At 46.3% G+C, this 22,721-nt stretch overlaps 1 protein-coding gene across 2 annotated transcripts in view; it reads left to right on the forward strand.

The window, feature by feature from the left end:
- Nucleotides 1–2,352: 2,352 nt before the first annotated feature.
- The window catches only part of CCDC149 (coiled-coil domain containing 149), an 87,145-nt gene continuing 66,776 nt past the window's right edge, over nt 2,353–22,721 (forward strand). The window contains exon 1 of one of the 2 annotated variants that reach the window (XM_058670255.1): nt 2,353–2,537. In XM_058670255.1, coding sequence (XP_058526238.1) covers nt 2,490–2,537 — 48 coding nt within the window. In that variant the 5' untranslated portion in view covers nt 2,353–2,489. Of the gene's footprint in view, nt 2,538–15,010; nt 15,081–22,721 lie in introns of those variants that run through there. The other variant, XM_058670256.1, reaches the window with a different exon arrangement.

Genomic DNA, 22,721 nt, shown 5'->3' on the forward strand with positions numbered 1-22,721 from the left:
AAGACCAGAAGGTTTGGCTTTATTCCAGACCTTTCTTCTTCTCCCCAGTGTTACCTTGTTTTACCTCAATGGTAAGGTTTGCTGTCCCTCCAGAGATCCTGGGCCACAATATTCTTGAACTGCCCCAAACTGAGTATAGTTTTTTTACACTGCAGGCTGACTAGTAGACTGACTCTCATAGGCTCTGGTCTTTCAGAGTCCACAAGGGCACTTTGACAAGTCAATAGAATATGGAATTCAAAGATAAGTTTAGTTTGGTGCAAAGAAAATTGAAAATCATGAGTAGTTTTTTTCATCATAGGCCTTTTTTGTGAACTCTTGAATATCCGGTGAGTTCCAGAACTTTCTTTTAAAACATATTTGAAATTCAGAGTCACAGAGTTAGAAGGAGAGACACTGATAGATCTTTCACCTGCAGATTCAGTCCCCAGACAGTTTCAATGGCCAGGAGTGAGCCAGGCTGAAGCCAGGAGCCAGGAGTTTCATCTGAATCTCCCACATGGGTGGCAGGGGTCCAAGCACTTGGGCCATTCTCCACTGCTTTTTTGTTTTGTTTTGTTTTTCAGGCCATTAGCAGTGAGCTAGATCACAAGTGAAACAGCCGGATTTTGAACTGGGGCCCATTTTGGGTGATGATGTAGCAGGCTTTACTTGCTACACCACAAAGCTGGCCTGGTGAACCCTTCTTTAGATGAAGATCCAACAGTTACTGATGCCAGGGGGCTATTTTTTTAATAGCTCTCAGGGAGATGCAGGCCATTCAGTACCTTCATCCTCAATGCCGTCAACTCTATCAGTCATCTGTTGACACAGAGAAAGCCATCCCAAAACATGGTGATTTAAAGAACAACTGTTTATTGAGCAGCAGATCATTTGCATCAGCAGACTGGGCAAGGCTCAGCCAGGCAACTCTTCTGCAGGTCTCTGCTGACTGGCTGGCAGTTGGCCGTTCTGGGAAAGCTGTTCTAGGATTTTTGCCCTGATCACAATCACAGGGTCCCAAGATCAGTAACCAAGAATAAGCCCCACTGCCCGGGTGCTTGACAAGCCTCTCTTGGTGGCCCATTTGCAAACACTGCTTTGGCTAGTCACTGAGTCAAAACTTAGAAACAATGGCAGAAACAAAGAGGGAGGGAACTGTGACCAACAAAACCAGGTCACAAATGGGGTTAGATGTTTCCAGTTCCCAGGGCCAATACCTCCTCCCCAGGCTCCCAAGATGTCAGGGCCAGAACTGCTCCTTGCAATTGCACAGTTCCTCCCCTCTCAGGCTTCATTCCTTCATCTGATCAGTGGGGATAACATCCACCTCACAGGGTTGATTCAGGTCCAACAGGGACTAAGCATGATTAATAAATGTTGGCTGGTGTCACAGATGAAGGCTCATCACCTATGTGCCTATCTGTACAAGTAGTGTTTCTGCAAGCACATAAGGTTCCCTGTGGGTGGTGGTCCCTGACTGCACCTCAAATAACGCGGACTCAGCCAGGACCTTCCCTTACCGGTTGTAGCTGTCTGTGGGTTCTCTGTCAGTCTTTCCTCTGAGAGCAAAGCCTAAGTTGGAAGCTGATGTCTTTAACGCCTCTGCTGATTCATGCTGGGCTCCACTCTCAGAACTTCTGGCCCTGTTTGGAATTCAACGATGTTGCTTTTTCAATTCTTTTGTACTTGCTTTCTGTAAATGTCAGCTGATCCTTCGGAAAACATAAGCAAACATTAGCAGCTTTACAAACAACTCAAAATATATAATAACATGTGGCTCAGGTACTTGAATACTCAGCAAATAGGAGGGTGAGCCAAAAAGCTCATGGAAAATGGAATTGAAACGTAAAGTTTTAGTGGTGAAAAAAATCTTGTAATCTGTGTCTATGAAAAAGGTCTTCAAAAGCTACTGGAAATGCATATTACTGAAAGACAGACTTCAATCAGTTTTGCACCCAAATGAACCTTTTAAGTGCATTGTCTACCACCTTTTCAATCACCAGAATGTGTGTTTTATGTGCCAGGATAGTAGCAAGCAAATCATCAGTGAACAAAGGCAGGCCTGCCTCTCAAGATGACATTCTAGTGGCCAGAGACCTGATAATGGTCAGGGGAGGATGGATTTGATATAGACTTGTCTCCAAGGCCCCTTTCTGCTCCGGACAGCGGTAATTATGCGTTGGGGAGTAGCGGGCTGGGTGAGACCCCCGGGCAGCCCTTGCCTCGAGGCGGGGCATGGAGCAGGAGGGTCCCGGAGCCGGGGTCTGCGGTCGCGGAGCGGGGCGGGCACGCTGGGGCTCAGGTGCGGCCCCGGCCGGTCGCGGCTCCTCCTCCCCTTCCTCCCGCGGAGGCTGACGTGGAGCCAAGAGCGCGGGCGGCCGCGGGCGGCGGCGGCGCGGCGGCTCGGAGGCGCCGGGCCCTCTCGGGGTGGCGCGGGCCCGGGTGCGGCGGCGGCGGCGGCGGCGGCGGAGGAGGGCGTCCCTCCCGCTCGCCGGCGCGAGGAGACCATGAACGGCGACCGCACCGAGAGCGACTGGCAGGGGCTGGTGAGCGAGGTGAGCCCGCGGCGTCGGCCAGGCGGGATGGGCCGCGCCGAGCGGCCACCAGCCCCGGGCCCGCGACCCCAGCGAGGGCCCGGGCCCGCGACCCCAGTGAGGCCGAGGCGGCGCAGGGACGCGCGGGGGCCGCGCCTTCGGGGACCCGCCGGATGCTCGCTTCTGCTCGCACTTCTGGGGCCCACGCCATCTGGTGCAGGCCTGTGGGGAGGGGCCCTCAGCTGGGCCCGGTTTGGCCTTGGAACGGAGGCAGCGCCCCGGGATCCGGGAGGAGGCGCCAAGCCCCACCTGCCTGCCTGGTCACCGCTGTCTTGGAGCCAAGCGATTGGACGCTGGTCCTGAAAGGGAAAGGCGGTGCCAGGGAGGAAAATACGGGCCGGGGGTAATACCTGGGCAGGGAGGGATTGCCTGCAGGTGCGGTGTTGGTGTTGTGTTCGTTGGGATCCTTTATAACCATTAATTTATTCATTGACTCGGTTCAGTCAACGCTGGTCTACTTGGTGCCTGGGATTATGTGGAAGGTGTGGGTTTATTTGTTGACAGAGTGGAAAACATGCAGAGAACACCAGACCCTCAAATGGGATGGTCCTAAATGTACCCTTGGGGTCCCCTGTCAGCCTCCTGTTCCTTAGTCCATCCGCCTAAGGTGTTTGTGGACGTGGGAGGAGCTGCTGGCTTCCTCAGGTGAGAGGAGACACTGATGTGGCCCCGTCACAGCTAGGCGTTTCTGGTGTAACCCTGCAGACCTGATCACCCCAGGCGAATTGCTTCTCCCCCAGCAGCCCCAAGACCATCCTGGCATTCCCAGGTTACAGCCAGGCACACATTGCCCAGTGGATCCTACTGGTTAGCTACACTTTTCCCTACTTGTGGAGTGTTAGAACAGAAGCTCTGTGCTCTTGCTTCTGGAGTCGTTTTTTGGACTTGAGGACACCACCTAATATTCAGTGTGTGCAGAGTACTGCACTAAAGATTACGTTGTAGCACCTCCCCTAGCTTAGCTGGTTCAGTATTGGTCCAACCACGCAAAAGGACCCAACATGGTGTTGCCAGCTGCCTCCTTCCCCTCCGATTGTTGACTGTCAAGCTTCCTGTCAAGGGTTGGGCCTTCTAGGGCAGCTGTCTCTGGACCCATCAAATATCACACATAGAAGAGCAGGCCCTGTACACTGCCAAGAAGGTGCTGCTTGAAACAGCTGTGTGTCCTTGTGGAGTGGCTGGGCTGGATCCAGCTTGATCACTTGAGTGCTTTGCTGTCTGCTACCTGGAAGGCCTGGATTGAGTTCTCGCTACCCGATTCCCATCTCTAGCCAAAAATGCGTCACCCTAGTAATCCACTGTTAGGTTGTGAAATTGCAACAGAGTGTTTGCTACTCCAACAAACATATGTCAGTGCCTGTTAGAAGACATGTGCATGGCTAAGTGTGTGAATTCAGGAGTCAGCAAGACAGACAACCCTTCCTCCCTTCAGAGAACTCCTAGGTTTACCGGAATATTCTGGAAAGAAATTCATGCAATAAACAGAAAGAGGTCACAAAAGGATTAATTGTCCCTGTGTGCTCAGTTGCATAGTATGTCCTTTAGTGTACCTCTGGGTAGTGAGTGCACCTCTACCTCGCACTGACCACATGGTATTGTAGTGATTGCCTACCAGACTGTGTTTTAATAGTTGTTTGTTGAGCCATCATAGATCCTGAAATGTGTCATCTAGGAACTGCCTTGTCCAGCCCAAGTTGGTTTTTCCCAAGTAGCACCTTCTTGTCTTTTGCAAGCATCCATTAGACACCATGATGTGGAGGTCACACAACGAGGGGCCATGGGAGTTATGATAATAAAGCAGTGTGCTTTGTGCTTTAATAATAACAATGACTATTTTTTGTGCATCCGTTTTATGTGGCCTAAGTTGGAGTATTCCTTTATATGCAAAGCGTGGCTCAGATGTAGGCTGCAAAACTTGTTCAGAGCCTCATAGCTGGTAAGTGGAAATGGCAGCATTGGAGCCTAGAGACTGGCAGGGGAAGGACTCGTTTTGAATATGAATCATTGGTTTGCCCGATTGTCTTCCATGAAACAGCAGAGCTGAGGGAATAGGTCTTCTCTGTGGACCCTCGGTAACTGGGTCAGCATTTCTCAGTGGGTGGCCTGCAGATCACCTCCGTTAGAGTCTTTCTGGGCGCTCATAATCTGCCAGGCTCCAAGTCTCACCCCAGATCTGTGGTAGTGGGCTGACTTTTGTGCCTCTTCCCTCCTCCAAGTTGTAATACTCAGGAGCCACGAATGTGACCTGCTTAGGAAATAGGATCTTTACAGGGATGATCAAACAAAGGATCTTGCAATGAGATCCTCCTGCCTTGATATTGGGCCCTAAATCCAATGACTAGCGTCTTCCTCAGAGAGACGAGACTCAGAGACCTAAGGGAAGAGGCCAAGAGAGGACCGAAGCACGTGGAAGGGAAAGGCAGGCTCTGCAGATGACAGAGATGAGAGTTAGCCAGCAGCCAAGGAGTGGCCAGCTACCACGGGCAGCTGGAAGAGGCCAAGGGCAAATTCTCTAGGAGAGACTGCGAGAGAGGCCAGGGCTGCCGTCCCCTGCATTGTGGATGTCTGCCCTCCTCACCATGGGAGAATAACTCTGTGTATGGATTCCTCAGTTTGTGGCACCCTTTTGCAGCAGCCCCAGAACCTTTGGCTTGATTATATCTGGCGTGCAGTGCCAAGTTGCCTTTTTCACAAACTTAGCTGTCAGGTGGTCCCACCGCCCATTCATGTCTGGCTGGCAGGGGCTCTATGGGTACAGACTCTGATACTCAGCTAGGTGGGATTCAGGGAAGAGTGGTCAGTGACTGCTGATGTTAGGAAGGGGTTTGGGGACCCAGCAGAAGGAACTGTGGAAGGCGTCATCAGGTATCTAGTGAAGGTTGGAGCAACTTCTGATGGATCTCACAGCTGTCTCTGCAGACGTGAGTTCTGCCTCCCACCTGGATTCTCCTTTTGTTGCCCTGGGAGCCCAGAGCCCCTGCCCCCATCAGTCACTTCATGTCCTCAGCTTGTCCCTAGGAAACAGTTCCCATTGCAAATAGTCTTTAGGTTTATTTCTATATTTTTCATATAACAAGCTGGAATTATAGCTTTCTCTTGGATCCTGAGGTAAGTACAGCCATGTGTGTGAAAGAGGCATGGCTGGTGCCTTATTCAGGAAGTTAAATCTCTGGGGCAGGGCAAATTTCTTGTAAACACCTGAGGTGAGCTTTCAGAAACTCAAATGCAACTGAGTAGAGAATCAATAACTTTTTATTTGCAAGGGGAAAGTCCTGGTCATCTCTTGGCCCACTGCCCCATGACACACAATGTATAATGTGTTACTTTGGATTGGTTAATTAGAGAGCAACCAATCTGCTTTCCTTGAACATGTTGTATGTAGTGGCTGTGAGGCAAGGAGAAGACTGCAAACTGTTAGATTTTACCCAAAGTCGTGCTGCTCCCCCACATCACTCCAGAACTGTGCAATTGTCCACATAGATATATCATACAACACTACAATTTGGAATTTGGGTCCAGGGAATTTGGAATGGTTTTTACTTCCCAAGAAGATTCCATTTGTTAGGATGACATATAAGCTACTGTAATTAAGAATCTTACCCTCAAAGTATGGTTATTTAAATGAGACATTGATTTGTCTTCCATGTGACAATGTGGGAGTCTGGGCTGGATTGGTAACTCTACTCGGCAAGCCATTGAAGAAGTCACGTTGCTGCTGTCTTGTTGCTCCACTGCACTGTAGTAGGATGTGGTTTTCACCTGCAACTAGATGTTGCCATGTATGTGTTCCAGCTCAGGGGGAAGGAAAGAAACATTGGGGTTAACGAGAGCAAGTGGGCTTTTCTTTTTTCTTTAATTGGGGATGACTGGAGAGCTGCCTGCATCACTTCTGTTGATAATCTCATTGAGCTGTACCTGGTCACCTGACCATACCTAGCTGCCAAGAAGTGGAATCCTTCATGGTGTATGTCCAACGTACAGTTGAGGGAGTTGTACAACAAAATAAAAAGGATGTAAGACATAGAAAACATAGATTGTAAAAGAAGATAATGGATAATGGGAGTTTTTTTAAATTAAAACTTTCTCTTTGAAATACTGCTTAAATAATTAAAGCATCAGACATAGGCAGAGATAAAATGCATGCAGAGCACCTAGCTTGCACCTAGAATATATAGAGAATTGTCACAACTCAATAACCAAACAACTTCATTTTTTTTTCAAGTGGGAGAGTTGAGTAGACACTGCCTTGAAGAGATAGTGTTGGTAGAGAAGTTGGTGGGGAGGTGCATGCAATCATGTCATTAGGGAGATGTAGGTGCAACCAGAAGGAAGAGGGCAGAATAGGTTGAGATGAGAAGCAGCTGTCAGCACTGGGCTGCTGGTTGGCTTCTGAGTGGACACTGTAGATAAGGACAGAAACTGTTATTGACATGGAGCAGAAACTGGGGTTGAATACCAGAGTGGACCAGAGATGGACAGGTTCAGAAGCCAGGTAACAGGGCACACTGATAACATGATGGGACTTGAGAGTCATCATGGAAGATGCAAATGAAAGATAAGTTTATTTTGGTGCAAGAGCCTTTTAAATCCATACATATGAGAATCCATACATATGAGGAGACGTTGAAAAGCTCATGAAAAATGCATATTATGAAAAATTTTGCATACATTTCAAATTTTTGGTGTCAAAGTAAATTTTCTTTTAAATTTTGTGTTCCATGAATTTATTGAGGTACACTTGTAGAGAAGCACTGGGTGCTTTTTTAGATGCAGTACAAATTGGTGCAAATACCTGGGAGAGATTCGTTTCTGTGGAACTCCGTGGTCATGAAGACTCTGTTGTTTGTGAGGCACTGTGCCAGGCAGGGCAATGTAAAAACAAACTTGCTGACTATGCCAAGAATCAGAAAGGCAAGTTGGGATGAACTGCCAGTAATCTAGTGTTTTCCGCCACCATTAATTCCTGGTAACTCCCCTTGCACTTAACTCATACCACTCACTGTATGGTTTCCTGCCTCAACTTCAACTTATCTGTTTCCTAACTAGACTCAGAAGTCTTTAAATTGTTTGAGAGTAACCATAGCCCTGTATCTTGTCTGTTTTAGATGGTGTGGTAAATGTAGAATAGGTGTTTGAATGGATGTTGGAAAAAATGGAGTGAGAATGCAGCAAAAGACATTACCGTGAGAAACATTTTGAAGAGAGACTCTTGTAGGACTTCATAGCCAGCTGGACTAAGAGGATAGAATATCATGAGCCCAAGGTGGTCCTGGAGGGGTCGCTGGAGACAGGTGGGACTGGGTAAGATCAGAGCCTTGGGGGCAACTGAATCTGGTAAGGAGTCTTATTTAGAACTCTGCATTGTTCAGAGTTCCCTGGGAGCACTTGACATCTTGCAAGGCAAGCTAAGTGCTTACTGGGAACATTTTTGATGAGCAGCTATCTTCATAGTGGCAGACTAATTTCAGAGTAAGTTTATTAAAATTAGCATGTGGGGGAAAGTGAGCACAACTGCTATTTTTAACTAATGGGATTCATGTTCGCTCCTGTGCAAGGAGATTCGCATATGTGCTTCTAAAATTGACAATTTCTACTCTTATTATGTTAAAAAATAATTTAGTGAGTTTCACATTGAATAAATACATTGGCTGTGGATTGGAAGAGGGCTTTACCTAGTTCCCAAATGGAAACAACCAGAGTGGCATTCTTGCTGCCTGCTTTTCCATCATTACACTATGGATGTTTTGGGTACCTCATGGCTGAGAACATGGCACTGTTGAGCCCAAACCTCTCTCTGACTCATCAGGAAAAAAAAAAATGGTGTCATGGTCACAGATATCTGATTCCACAGAGTTCCCTTTGGTTGATTTTCACCTTGAAGGCTTCCGTTTTCCTTTTACTTTTTCCAGGTGATGCTATTTCTTTTATCTTAAGCTGATTTACTGTAACAAGCATCCTAATTTTTTTAAGGATATCCGATCTTTTTCAAGCCAGTCTATCCTCTGTTATACTAGCCAGTTAAACCAGTTCTGAAAATTAAACAAAACTGTGTTTGTTTCACAAGATTCTCTTCCTCAGAAAATTTTTCTAGCTCCCTACTACCTGTATTGAAGTCCTCCTTAAGCGCTCCTTGACCTATCCTTCTAGCCGTCTCTTTGCTCTCTTCTTACATTGGCTGCTTCAGCCAAACTGGCCTTCCTTGAATTCTAGCTTCTATTTTCTCACACCCTGACCTCATCCAAATGATTCTTCTGCTTCTTTCATGACCAGAGCCTTTCATAAGTCATCAAGGTAGCATGAAAAGACACATCTCCCCTGAACTCATGCATGACCACCAAGCTAGAAGTGAGCTGAGCTCTTTGCCCTGCTGTCTTAAGGAATTTAGCTTAAATCATTACTCATTTAGAAGGTGTATGATGCCTGGGTTAAGAAGTTACTTTTGCCACACGTGGATGTTAACTACTAAAGAAGTACTAAGGGGAGGGACCCTGGCCACTTGTATAGGGGTAAAAGATAGGAATGCTGGAATGTTGAGGCTTCATGCTGTGATCAAGCATGATTTGGTGTCCTAGAACTCATGACTGTGGCTCATTTCACTTTCTCATTCATGGCAAGAACCTATTGGATGTGCCTGCTTGTATGTTTATCAGAGGCAGGCATAAAGATAGGGGCTATCCATCAGGATGGATTTCTCATTGCCTTAGGTTGACTGGTTGACATAAGGGTAACAAAACACCAAAACATTTGTCAGTGGGACAAGAGGGATAAGGGAAAAGGGTCAACATTCAAGGGGACAGGCATGTTCTGAGCACTCCTATGTGCAGTGCCTACTGTATGGCTGTTGTTCTCAAGGAGTTTATAATCCACTGTTGGTAGAGAGTAGGGATGGGGCTGCTGCACTGACACACCTTGTGATTGAGAAGAGCTGTGCGGGACATAGGATGTCAGCAGGTGGAGATGCAAAAGGTGGTACTCCAGGCACAAGGCTTGGGCTGCAGCAGAAGTGCTGAAGTGATGCAATGGGGGCTTGTTGTGCGAATGCCCAGATTGTTTGCTCTCTGGAGGGCAGGTGTGGTTTGCTGGGCAGACCTTGAGTGTTCTGTCAGCTGTATTGAGAGTGCTGGAGTGCTTTGTTCTGGAAGTGCCTTGGGATATGTTTGTATCCTTGGAACAGAGGTTGTCTTGAGAAGATCCGTGCCCTTCCAAGAGAGCATGTGAAGGTCTGGCCAGGGATAAGGGTTGAAGAGAGCACAGGGACTCTTCTGTAACACTTTACCTCTGTTCCCTTCCTCTTATCTACCTCCAATTCCCTGCAGCGTGCCTTCCATCCCTTCTTTGTCTAAGGAGTCCTGACACATGGCTGGTATCTTGGCAGGTTTCCTGGTTCAACAGTGGGTTAGCTACTTAGTTTTAAGAAACTTTTTTTAAAGCAGTTTTTCTATCATTTTCAGCCAGCTAATACATCTATTGTGTATCTCTCTCTCTTTTTAAAGATTTATTTATTCATTTATTGGAAAGGCAGGTATATGGAGAGAAGGAGATACAGAAAGATTTTCCGCCCACTGGTTGTTCTTCAAGTGGCCACAATGGTTGGAGGTAAGCAGATCCGAAGACAGGATCCAAGAACTTCTTCCGGGCCCCAAGGCTTTGGGTCGTCCTCCACTGCTTTCCCAGGTCACAGACAGGCAGCATTCTCAATGGGAAGTGGAGCAGCCAGGATATGAACTGGTGCCCATATGGAATCCCGATGAATGCCAAGGCGAGGATTTAGCCACTAGGGCATCATGCTGGGCCCCTTGAGCAAGTTTGAGGACCATATGTTCTCTGCACTCTGTGCACTAAGGATAACACTGCCTACCCTGAGTAAAGAGGGGGCATGTGAGATCAGATAAGACTGGGTGGGATGGAAAGACAGAAAGAGACACCAGAGGTAAACAAGGTGTTTGTTCTTTGTGAGCATGCACTGTATATTTTCCTTAGAGCACTTAAATCATATCACGTTCTTGGATCTGATTAACCAGGAGGATGTTGTATACATAAAAGTGTGTTGTTGGCCTAGTGTAGTAGCCTAGTGGTTGAAGTCCTTGCCTTACATGCGTTGAGATCCCATATGAGCACCAGTTCATGTCCTGGCTGTTCCACTTCCCTTCTAGCTCCCTGCTTGTGCCCTGGGAAAGCAGTATAGGACAGTCCAGTGCCTTGGAGCCCTGCACCCACGTGGGAGACCTGAAAGAAGCTCCTGGCTCCTGGCTTTGGATCAGCTTGGCTCTGGCTTTTGTGGCCACTTGGGGAATGAACCAGTGGATGGAAGGTTTTTCTCTCTTTCTCTCCTTCTCTGTAAATCTGCCTTTCCCATAAAAATAAATAAATCTTTTTTTAAAAAGTATGGTTTAAAGCTCCCAGTCCCCTTCAGCCAAGGTTACCTGTAGGAAATTCCTTTCCCACCATGTTAGAGAAATGTCTACAGAATGAGGTGCCGTGTCAGCTGTCAGTACAGTGTTATTGACAGCTCATTGAGACACACAGATTGATATGTCTGCTTGCTGTATCATCGGCAGACCTGCCACCAAGGCAGTACTGGCAGTGACAGAGGTGGGAGTTCCGTGCTTCAGGCCTGTTCCAGTTTGGTTTGGATTGACCCCAGCCAGGGAGGACTTCTGAGATTGTCCTCTTTCCTGTTTCCAGCACACTCAGACCTTCTGGCATTTTGGCAGGATGCTCCATCAGTCCCAGGCAAGTCCTGAGTTCTCAGCCTCTTCTGAAAATCATTTTAACCTTTTGACTTTGTACTTCTTCCCTTGCCCCCACTGTCATCTCACATCCAAATGATTCTGGTCCCTGGTCTTCAGGGCATCTTCTGTCCAATCTACTTCACTTGTTTGCTGAAAGTTTGAATAAGCCTTTTGTTAAACTGCTTTCAGTTCTGGGAAGAAAACCACAGCCCTTGCTCACGAAGAACTATCAGTGCCCTCCATCCCCAACTCCAGGATTCTGGCAGGTGCCTTGGTCTCAGCCTTCCTGCCACCTGCATCTCTTTCCATTCATTCCATTCTGCCCAACCAGGTGCCTGGAGGCAGAACTAACCAGGCATGCCTGCTGCTGCTGAAAGACCCACCAAAGCTTACACAGGTTCTGACTTTGGCCCAAGCTCTGTTATCGTTTAAGGCCTTTCTTACTTTCATCCACACTACATTTTGCAGTTTTATTTTGCATTTTCTCTTTGCACACATCCTGAGATCCTGGCACACTGAAGCACTTTTAATTCTCTGCGAGAAGCTGTTTCCACAGAGTGCATCCTGCACTCCTGGCACCTGAAACCACTTCCGGTTCTCTGCTGGAAGCCTATGTTTCCACACGTGTGGCATTTTAGGCTGGCTGCCTGTTAGATAGTCTGTCACGACTGCTTTGCTTGCTCCCCAACTGCATGCTCTCTGCTTTCTCCCTGATCCCAGAACTGTAGCCATATCCCTCAGGATCTCTCTGGTCACCCTGTCAGTTACTTGAGTTTATACCTTGCTTCCCAGTGTGCCCAGGGCAGTATCCTGCATGTAGTGAACAAATGAACAAGAGATGACAAGCCTCGTGCTTTCCAGTGAATCCTTGACTTGAAGCACACTGGAATTAAAATGAGGACACTCATAGCCATTTTTTTTTTTGCCCGAACAATGTCCTCATCTGCTTCTTCTTCTCAAAGTCCTCTCATATCCATTTTTATCCCACAGAACTTCTGACTTTCAAAATACAGATTGTGATCTTTTAAAGGTAAAAAATTATTACACTTTTTAACAAGTTCTTGGGGATTTATGAACTTTCTATGAATCTTTTTTCCCCTCCCACCCTTGTTTTCCTTCCTTCTTCCAGACTGTAATTTTATTATATCAGATAAATTTCTTGCAAAAAGCCATGCAGAGGCTGCAGGTGGGAAATCATTTGGTTGTAAAGAACCACTTTCTGTAATGGGATCTCTGACCTGTAGTGTAGTACGGGTCTGAACACACTCCAGGCTGGGCTCTGTGTTGAGTGAGATTTAAGCTGGTTCCAAAGGTTACTGGCCCCCCACGGTTGCTTCTCATGCAAAGAAGCTGAGAGATTTCTCTGCTTCTTGTGGTCCTTTTGAGAAATAATAACATGAGGAATTCATTATAGCTGTCCTTCCTCAAGGATGTGTAAGAAAATTTCATCCAAGAAAAGTTGGGGTACATAATTCAGCAAGGATGTTGTCACTTTCTTTTGTATTCCTCTATTGAATTTTCATAACCACTTGAAAACAAGTGGATGGTGTCCTCATTTTATAGAAGAAAAAGCAGGAATTCAGTGTTGATGAGACACTCACGAATTTATAATCCTTGTTTGTGGTTATTCAGGCAGAAGCTAGTATGTAGAGCTAGACTTCAATAGCAAGCCAGGCATTTCTCCTTCTGAGCCCTGGTTTGTGCTGGAACCTTGAGTGCTATAAAGAGGAAAGAGTTTCTGTGTCACAGTCTCATCACCATCATCATTATCATCATCATCAATCATGAACACAAAATAAGAGTCTAACTTGTTGATAATTTTGTGGGATTTTAACCATGTGTCATAGAAATACTCTGTGCTTGCTTCTCATTGTCAGAAAGTACCGAGATATGACATCAGGGATTCTGTTTACCTCTAGCCCCAGGTTCAGGGTCAGTGGTCTCTAGGGGTGTGTGGGTGTGTGTGGGTGTGTGTGTGTGTTCAGCAAGACTTTTCTATGCCTTCTTATACATCAATTTTATGCTGAATGGTCTAATCATTGAGCCTGTGTGTCTCAGCGGATACTCAGCATATAGTGTGAAGGTGTTTTCAGTACACCAAATTCTGCAATGCTAATTTATCCCATTTTACATCTTCTTTTAAAACTCTATTTTTATTTTAAAAATGTTTTGAAAGATTCATTTATTTTACTTGGAAGTCAGAGCTGAAGCTGGGAGCCAGGAGCTTCTTCTGGGTCTCCCATGTGGGGGCAGAGGTCCTGACCTTGGACATCTTCTGTTGTTTTCCCAGGCTATTAGCAAGGAGCTGAATCAAAAGTGGAGCAGCTGGGACTTGAACTAGCATACAGATGGGATGCCTGCACCGCAGGCTGTTTAAAGGAGATGAGAGTCATTGGACAAAGTTAATACCTGAGTTTATCTTTTCTTTAAATATTTTTGTTTATTTAAAATGCAGAGAGGAAGGGAGGGAGGGAGGGAGAGAGAAAGAGAGAGAGAGAGAAAGCGATGGGTGTAGGATGTAAGGAGACTGTCTCTCATCCCATTTGCTCATCTGCTGGCTACTTCCCTGAATGCCTGTAACAAGCAGGAGGCAAAACCAGTACCCAAGAACTGAATCTGAGTCTCGCATGTGGGTATCAGGGACTCAAGTATTTGAGTCCTCATCTCCTGTCCCCCAGGAAGTTGGACTGGAGGAGCCAGGACTTATACCAGGTACTTCCATGTGGGATTCAGATGTACAACCAGTATTCCTACCTGCCACACCCAGTGTGTGCCCTGATACCTAGGTTTAGGACGACTGTTGAGGGCAGGGAAAGCAGCTGTTTTGATGACTGGAATCATGCTTGAAGAAACTAACAAGAAACAGAGAAACTCCATTTTTCTCCTAGAAACACCTACCCAATACTGAGCAGTGGGGTTTGGCTTGTGCCTGCACTGGCTTTGCAGGTTGGAAGGCCTTTCGCTCTTCGCCTGCTCTCCGTTCAGCATGTGATTATTTTATTTCCTCTGTTACTAGGCTGCTGCTTTGCTGGCTAACTGGTCTGAGCTTGTATGGGTATAACAGGATTCCTGAGACTGGGTAATTTAGGAAGAAAACCAATTCATTCCTTATGTTTCTGGAGGTTGAGAAGTTCAATGTCAAGGATCTAGCATTTTGTGAGTGTCTTCATCATAACATCGCAGTGGCCATCACTGATGAAAGTGGGAAATGTGTGTGTTGTCTTCCTTCTCTTTCCAAACCACTAATGGCATGCTGTGACCTCATCCAACCCTGAACACTACGTAGGGGCCTTCCCTCCCAATACAAACAACATATGGATTTAAGGATCGAATTTCTAGCACATGAACTCTGGCAAAGACTCTCACAGTATTCCTCCCACTCTTACTGCCATTACTGATAGCAGAGAATGTACATGTCTCACTTGTAGTGTGCCAGTCACTGTGTGCAGCAGTTTTGTATGTAAGGCTCAGTTGAGGCACTTACTGAAAAGTAGAAAGAAATAGCTGATTGAATACATTGTAATGCTCCGGGCCCTGTGTCAGATGCTCTGCCCATGCTCTATGCTGTGTTCCTCACGGTAGCCTTGGGAATTAACAAACGTTACCCCCAGTCTATATATATGGCCAGGTAGCTAATGGATATGTAAATACAGGAATATGTAAACAATGTGTGAGTTCTAGAATTTTCTGATTCTGAAGCCCATTTTCCCAGCTCTGTCACAATATCACCAAACAAATGAGTGAGTGAAACAACTCACTCAGTATACCAATGGTATGTCGAACTGCCCATTTCTCAGGAAGGATGTATTTTGGGTTATGGTGCCAGAGGAAACCATCCTTTCATTTAAAACCTCACTTAATTCCCTGCCATGGGGATTACACACTTTGGTTTGTTAAAAATTCAATGTCAACTGTTAATGGTGATCTCAAATTTTGTTAGGAATCCAACTGTAATCTGAGAATATAAGGTGCCAGACTGTCTTCGTGTTAGTTGTTTGGGTGTGTTGGTATAGTATTAGGTTTTTTAAAAAAGTAGCTGTAATGCAAAACTAGAACAGAAGCATGCTGAAAGGAGGCAGCCTGTATTTCTCTCACACTGGCAGGATATTAGGATATGAGCAGTTGAGGGCTGGTGTGCTGGCTCACAGTGTCAGACCCATTTCTCAGGCCCATCATGGCAAGAGGCAGGCTTTCTGGGCAGGATGAAGAGGGTGCCTCTCCCTTGAAGGAAACATCTGGGAAGACTCACAGGACACTTTCTCTTCTGCCTTATTGACCGTTATCTATTTGTCTGGGATTATTGACGTGATCTCCCTCACAAGGCCTCATGCGGGTCATTTGAACTAACATGCATGCCCAGAGCGGTGCCTGCCATCCATGTTGTGGCTGATGCATCCATGGACAAGTCTGAGATCTAGGTCAGTCAGGCTTAGAGAGGTGCTTTAATTTAGTCTTTGAATCCCTACGTACACTGTGGATGACAACCCATGCTGATGGTATTTATGAAGATGATGACTGGAGGAGGAAGAGGCAAGAAGAGAGGAAAGAAGCAAGATGATTTCTTAGTTAATGGCAGCCTCATGCTGGCTACTGGGCTAAATACCTTGCTTTCTTTGTCTCATTTGATACCATCACAAGTGCTCTATGGAGATACTATCATGGTTTCTATTTCAGAGAGAAAATAGGCTCAGCAAGTGAACATTTGGCAGGGACTAGAACCAGGCAGAATGCAGATTGGAAGGTTCAGGGTCTTCCTTCAAGTTTCCACTGCCTCCCTCTCCTCTGAGGTCTCTGGCTCTGAATTTCATCTCCTTTTGGGATGTTCATCATGATTATACAGTTAGCAGTTCATTTTATGTGACTATTTTTGGTGATCCTGGTTTTTGCTAACCTTACCTGCATGAGGGCTTGTCTATGTGCATTTCTCCAAAGGAAATTTTTGTTTCGTGTCAGGCCCTGTGGCTCTACATGCTCAAGAGAAGGTTGAACAACCCACTTTATTGTTATCTAATTGCTCTCCTGATTAATGGTGACAACAGAGGCGGTGGTGGTGGACAAAGGCAGGCAAGTAAAGTTATGCCCAATATTGGCTGGTAGGCCATTGGTGATTTGCAGCTAGTGAAAAATTGGCCATCTTCCTTGAAAGCCATAATTAACTCAGGTCACCCAGGGGAGCCTTTTGCTAACATAATCAACCCATTTGCATAGTTAGCCAGAGAAACAGACCTGAATGGAGAGCCTGCCTTGAGAAGTGTTTACAATTTAGTTTGTTCTCTTCAAACTTCTCTGATTTGAATCACCAGGATGGGACCCAAAAGGAATATCCACCAGACTTTTTTTGCTGGGGGGCTGAGTTCTGAACTGACAGTTCTTGTTGAGGATAATTTTCACTCCTCAGTAATGCCTGAAGGTGGTGGGAAGATAATCACAAGGAGGAACATGAAGTCGGCAGCCAGTTAAGAGTGCTTAGAGAAATATGAGCAGGATGTAGGAAGAAGGAGAGAACAGCTCCCAGCCACAGGCATTGGCTGGCAAGCCTCCGTCCTGTAGGCGGAAATTCAGGACCCAAGTGGCCCCTTCGCACTGACTCTGAGGTTCTCAACCAGAGAGAACGACTGTCATGATCACGATTGGTTAAAATCTTGGCAGATGGTGGTAAGAGCTCTATTTACTTGGATAATTAAAGTGGTGATGGATTTGCATGGCTGATTTCAAGATCTCAGTCTGCAGATGAGTGCCTTGGGGGTGGACGGGAGGATTCACCTCCTCCTGTAAGAGGATGTGCACCTGACTTGAGGGGTCCCCTGCATGCGCCTGCGCCATGTCGAGCTGTTCTGAATCCATTGTTCTTGTTCTCTTATGGGCCTGTTTGTCCCAGTAGGGGGATGGTATTGCTCAGTAAGACTGCCAACAGACTTGGGAATAAGATGCTTTTCTTTCATTGAATGGTATAGATAACACTTTCTTTTGATTACTTTGATGGTGAGGTTGGCCTTTGGAGTTATGGAGTACTTTTTTTTTGGCATGCGTTGTTTACAGAACCATTATTCCTCTTTTTTGAGGCTGGTCTGTGTTCGAATCTCATATTTTCCACATATAAGCTTCATGATCATGGATTTTTGCTTTGTTTTAAGTACCAATTTTATTTCTACTTGAAAGGCATGGATACAGAGAGAAAGAAATTCAGAGAGAAATTGAGAGAGGGAAATATCCTCCATCTGCGGTTCATTCCCCACACGGCTGCGACAGCCAGGGCTGGGCTGATCTGAAGCCAAGACAGGAGCTTCCTCTGGGTATTCAGTGTAGGTGCAGTGGCCTAAGAACTTGGACCATCCTCTGCTTCTCTCTCAGGCCAAAAGCAGGAACTTGATTAGAAGTGGAACAGCTGGAATATAAATTGGTGCCCATATAGGATGTGAGTGCTATGGGTGGAGGCCTAACTCACTACGCCTTGATGCCAGCCCCTGCTTCTAATTTCTTGCAGCCTTAGACTTAGGCCAAGATAAAATCAGGAACCAGAAATTCAATCTAAGTCCCCTGTGTAAGTGCCAGGGAACAACTAGTAGTACCAAGACCGATTGCCTTGTAGGGTCTTGATTTGCAATAAGCTGAAATAGGAATTGGAGTTAGGATTTGAATCCAAGCACCCAAATGTGAGATTTGGGGGCCCAAGTGGCACCTTGACTTGGTACTCAATACCTGTTCTGGTTCTCCATTTTTTTAAATTTATTTTTATTACATTGTATTATGTGACACAGTTTTATAGGTACTGGGATTCCCCCCACCACTCCCCGAACCCTCCTCCCATGGTGGATTCCTCCACCTTGTTGCATAACCACAGTTCAAGTTCAGTTGAGATTCCTTCATTGCAAGCATATACCAAGCAGAGTCCAGCATCTTATTGTCCAGATAAGTTCAACGGCTTTTTGGGATGACCTTCTCTGGGTTCTCCGTTTTTAAAAGTGGGTAAGTATGTCTGCTTTTGGGGTGGCTCAGAGTGACTGGTTTGCACATGTGAAATATGCAGCAGCATCTGGGGCCGTGAGCAGGCTCCAAGGTGGTTATCAGAGCTGGGTCCTCACTGACAGAGGAGAAAACCGAGGTACTTTGGTGAGGGGCTGCTTGTCGACTCCAGGGCCAGTGATGACAGTGAGCCCCATGTCGTTCACGCCGGAGCCTGGGCACTTGCTCCTGTTCCTGATATTGTCCTGTGTGTGCCTTCTGCATCCTCATCTGTAAAAGTGCCGTTCTGGAATCAATTCCAATTCTGCAAATGCTGCCCTCTCAATATGACATCCATGAAGTGGCACTGCTCTCCCGAGTTTCCTTTGCTTCCTGGTCTTGATGAGCAGGTCTGATAGACCTGTAGGGACACTGGCCCCTGGCTTCAGCCTGACCCAGCCTTTGCTGTTGTGAGCTTTTGAGAAGTGACCCAGCTGATATATGTTCTCTCTCTCTGTTACTCTACCTTCCAAATAAATAAAACTTTATGGTCTGTTTCTGATTTCTTTTTGAGACAAGGCAAAGATGAGCTTCGGCGGTTTTACAGCTTTAAAGTCAGTTTGACTAAAATGTTGTCCATGCTTTGTTAACTTTTTACTGCTACCCAGCCCACTGGCAACACCCTACCCCCACAACTAAATAGAATTATTATCCTATAATGCAGGACGCATTCAGTGCATGCTTCCATCTGCTATATGACTGTCACATGTTCTGATATGTAATTGCACTATATAAGGGTTGGTGAGATACGCTTGTCAGCTCTTCCCTGCATGCCCCAGGTATCTGGTACCCTGGACATAAAAGGGGGAGCCTTGGACGCCTAGGTGATTTTCATATTCTGTCCCAAACACGTGATCTTTGGCACAGACCAGAACTGCACGCCCTACCATCAGCTTCTCTGCTCAAGGTAAGCTTGCATCAGGCTGCCACTGGGCACAGTGAGCATTCACTCTAGGCAAGTGATGATTTAAAATATAGAGAGTACTGAAAGGGAGTTCTCCGGCCCAGTGACGATGCATGAGAAGGGAAGCCCATCTTTTTCTTGCATTTGCTCCTCATTTTTATAGACCTGAAATGCACAGCGATGTAGTTGATACTCAGTGGTTACTGAAATGATTGGGAGAGGGAGGATTGAAATAGACATTCAGGCAAACCTTCCCTATTCAAAACTTGAGCTAACCAAAGCCATCAGTGAATTTCACATACCCCCTAGCTACTATAGTTCACATTATAAACTCTTCCAATTACCTGGAATCTCACTTAACTTAAATTTCAGCACATCCCTTGGGGCACTCAAATAATCAAAGTTTGTCTGTCAAAAGTAATGCCAGAGAGGGAGAAACTTGATGGTAAGTCTGGGAAAGATAGATCATAAAAAATTTGCAGAAAATGGCATTAGAATCATTAAACAAACCACCTGAAATTGCTGAAATGTGTATCTACAAGCTGCAGAGGTGAACACAGATGCAGCAAAGGGCCGTGGAAATACTCAAGGTGTTGAATGGAGTGTAGACCCATGCAGAAGAAGGCTGGCCCCCATGACCTAAGGATACGAGCATCATGGGCTGGGGTTCTCTGTGCCAGAGGGCAGGAGCAGTGTGAATGCCCCACCTAAGGTCTTCCTAAATCGCAGCTCACATCTGGAGATGTTAAATGTACATGCACCTCCAAGGGATAGTCCTGAGCACCTCCCTGGTGTTGGTGAGCTTGTAGCATTTCTCAGAATGAAATTGGTGAGGGGCAGACTACTGGTGCAGTGGTTCAGCTGCTGCTTGGGACATTCATATCTCATTTTGGAATACTTGGGTCTTCAAAAGTATTCCAATTCCAACTTCCTCATAATGCATGCTTGAAGAGGCAGTGTTGATGGCTTTAAGTAATTCGAGTCCTGCTACTCATGTAAGAGACATGGATTGAGTGCCTGGCTCTGGCTGCTGCCCAGCCCTGACTGCTACAACCAAACAAGAAAAAATAGAGGAGCTGAAAGTGAATGCAGGAAGGTGGGCTATGACAAGATACTGAAGGCTGTTATGTCTGTCGGCTCTCCAGTTTGTCTGAGATTTTTTTAAAAAGAAAATGAAGAGTGGCAGGGCTTGATTTCTGTTTTCCAAAGGGATCAGTCCGTGGATGAGATGCTGCTGTGATGGCTGAAGAGCCCAGTAGGGGTTCCAGTAATGGAGAAGGTGCTTGTTTGAGATTGGAGAAGGTGTGTCCATTGCTGAATGCTGTCTGCCTGGTGCTGCGTGTTGGATGGGAAGCTAGGAGTTACTGGAGAGAAATGGAGGACAGAAGAGGGGGGGACAGAAACAGACAGTGCAGGGCGACTCAGGGAGGAAGGGCCTCTGGGCAACGAGTGGCTCCGAGGGGTTCTGCAGTTGAAAAGTTTCTAAGGACCTCTCCTACCAGCTGTGTCCCTCGTCTTGCATGAACAACCTACGTAGACCATCAAGCGTGGTCTTTGCAGTGGCTAATGATGACCGGCCTGCTCCCATCAGAAAAGACCACTGAGGGACTTAGGCGTTATGGTTTGATGAGCAAGTCACTTGGTGGAGAGGAGCCCTCCCAACACCTCAGCCACTATCATGTCTTCCTGGCAGCTATCAGGTTGTAAAGCCATGTGATAGTAATGCAGTGTGTCAGATGGTCACTTAGTCATGGTAACTTTGCTGTTGCAATGAAGACTTGCTTTACAGTAGGTAACAGTTAAGGAGTTTGTCAACCCCTCCCCATGGTGAACGTTGTGGGTTTGGTGTCTTGTGATATGATGCCCAGGCTGCCTCCATGATGTTTGTATCTGGGTATGTGTGAGGAGGTCTGCTTTATGCATGTAGCTGAAATGCAGTCCAAATGACATTCATGTTTGAGTGGATTGTGAAAGTACTTCATACTATCTAGTATATTTGCCAACAGTTGAGCATAGAGTATTGAGGTTATTCCATTCAGGCTTCACCAATGACCTAGCCTGCTTGCTATATAGCTGTAACCTTTCTCCAGTCAGCAGGTGTTTCCCCAACTTCAGCCCTACATGTCTCCCCTTGAGTGTTTTTAGTAACTCCTAGTGCCCTGTCCATGTGCTTCTGTGTACAATTAGTAGAGGTTCAGAGATCAATTACAACAGAAGGGATTATCATCAAATGATCACCATTTTCTTCAACCTAAGGGGAACCTTGGCAATGGTGAGTATTCAACTCAGGAGAGTGAGTTCCTGCGGTCGGTAAACCTGGGTGGTTTTCTTACTTCCCAGCATTCATTTCTTATTAAAATCTGACCTTTAAGGGTGCAACCTTTGGGTATGGTCTCTTAATAGTAAGGACTGGGAACAGGTACCTGTCTCCTGCAGGCAAAGAGTGACACATAAGCAGCTACAGGCCACATGGACACCCCTGGACAGAAACAAAACACTGAAACAGGGGCGTTCAGCTGACCTTTGTGGACAACCTCTGTCCAGACTGTCCTTCTGTGGGATCCGTAGGGGGTGGGATTGGGGCTGGTGGCTCCAGCCCACAGTGTCTAAGGTTGCATTGCTGCCTCTGTGCTGTACATTTAGCTGTCTCCTCTTGGCAAGTCGGTGAACACTGATGTCTTCTACCACATTCTTTGTGTTAGAGTGCCACTACCAGTGCTCACGGCTGAGGCGTCTTGACTGGTAAGTGCAGATAGTGGACTGGCTGTGCCATTTCCCAGCTTATGATGAATGTGAAATTGGCCTCTTGGCACTCCTGTGTCCTCTCTAACAGCTCTTTCCAAAGGAGACAATGTAGATTAAATGCACTGTTTCTTATAGAACATTTTGGTACATTTTGTAACGCAATATTGAGCACCTCCATAATGGCTGCTGCTATTACTTTTCTCACCAAGTAAAGGCCTTTTGATTACTCTAGTGGTGCCTGACCTGTGGCAGAAATACTGATTTCTCTTCTCTTTTCCTTTTGCTGAAAGCAAAAAAAAAAAAAAAAAAAAAAAAAAAAAAGGACAAATGCATTTTTTCTTCATTGATGTTTGGAGAGGAGCAAAGATTCATGGCTCCTCCTCCACAGGTGAATTTTACCAGAATTAGACCTTGAATGAAGGAGAGCAGAGGCTCCTGTATCCCTCAGCCCCACTTGAGCCACAGGAAGAGGATTCTGTGTTTTTCCTGCTGTTTTCCAGGCTCAGCTCAGCTTTCCGGAGCATGTTTGGGCACCACGTGACCCACTTGCCCTGTTTTGTGATTCTGATGCCAGCTACCATGGCAGAGGCTTGGTGTACACATGGGCCTCGTTGCCTGGGTAGCACCCAGTCTGACAAAATTGAGTTAGATGAGGTGATAACAGGCCACGTTAGGAAGCACAAAGCCCAAGTGCACTTTGTGGGCCTGACTAATTAGATTGAACGGCAGGAACCAATGGCAAGTGTGCACCAGGGGCCTGAG

Source organism: Ochotona princeps, chromosome 11, assembly GCF_030435755.1.
Source record: "Ochotona princeps isolate mOchPri1 chromosome 11, mOchPri1.hap1, whole genome shotgun sequence".
Taxonomy (NCBI): Eukaryota; Metazoa; Chordata; class Mammalia; order Lagomorpha; family Ochotonidae; genus Ochotona; species Ochotona princeps.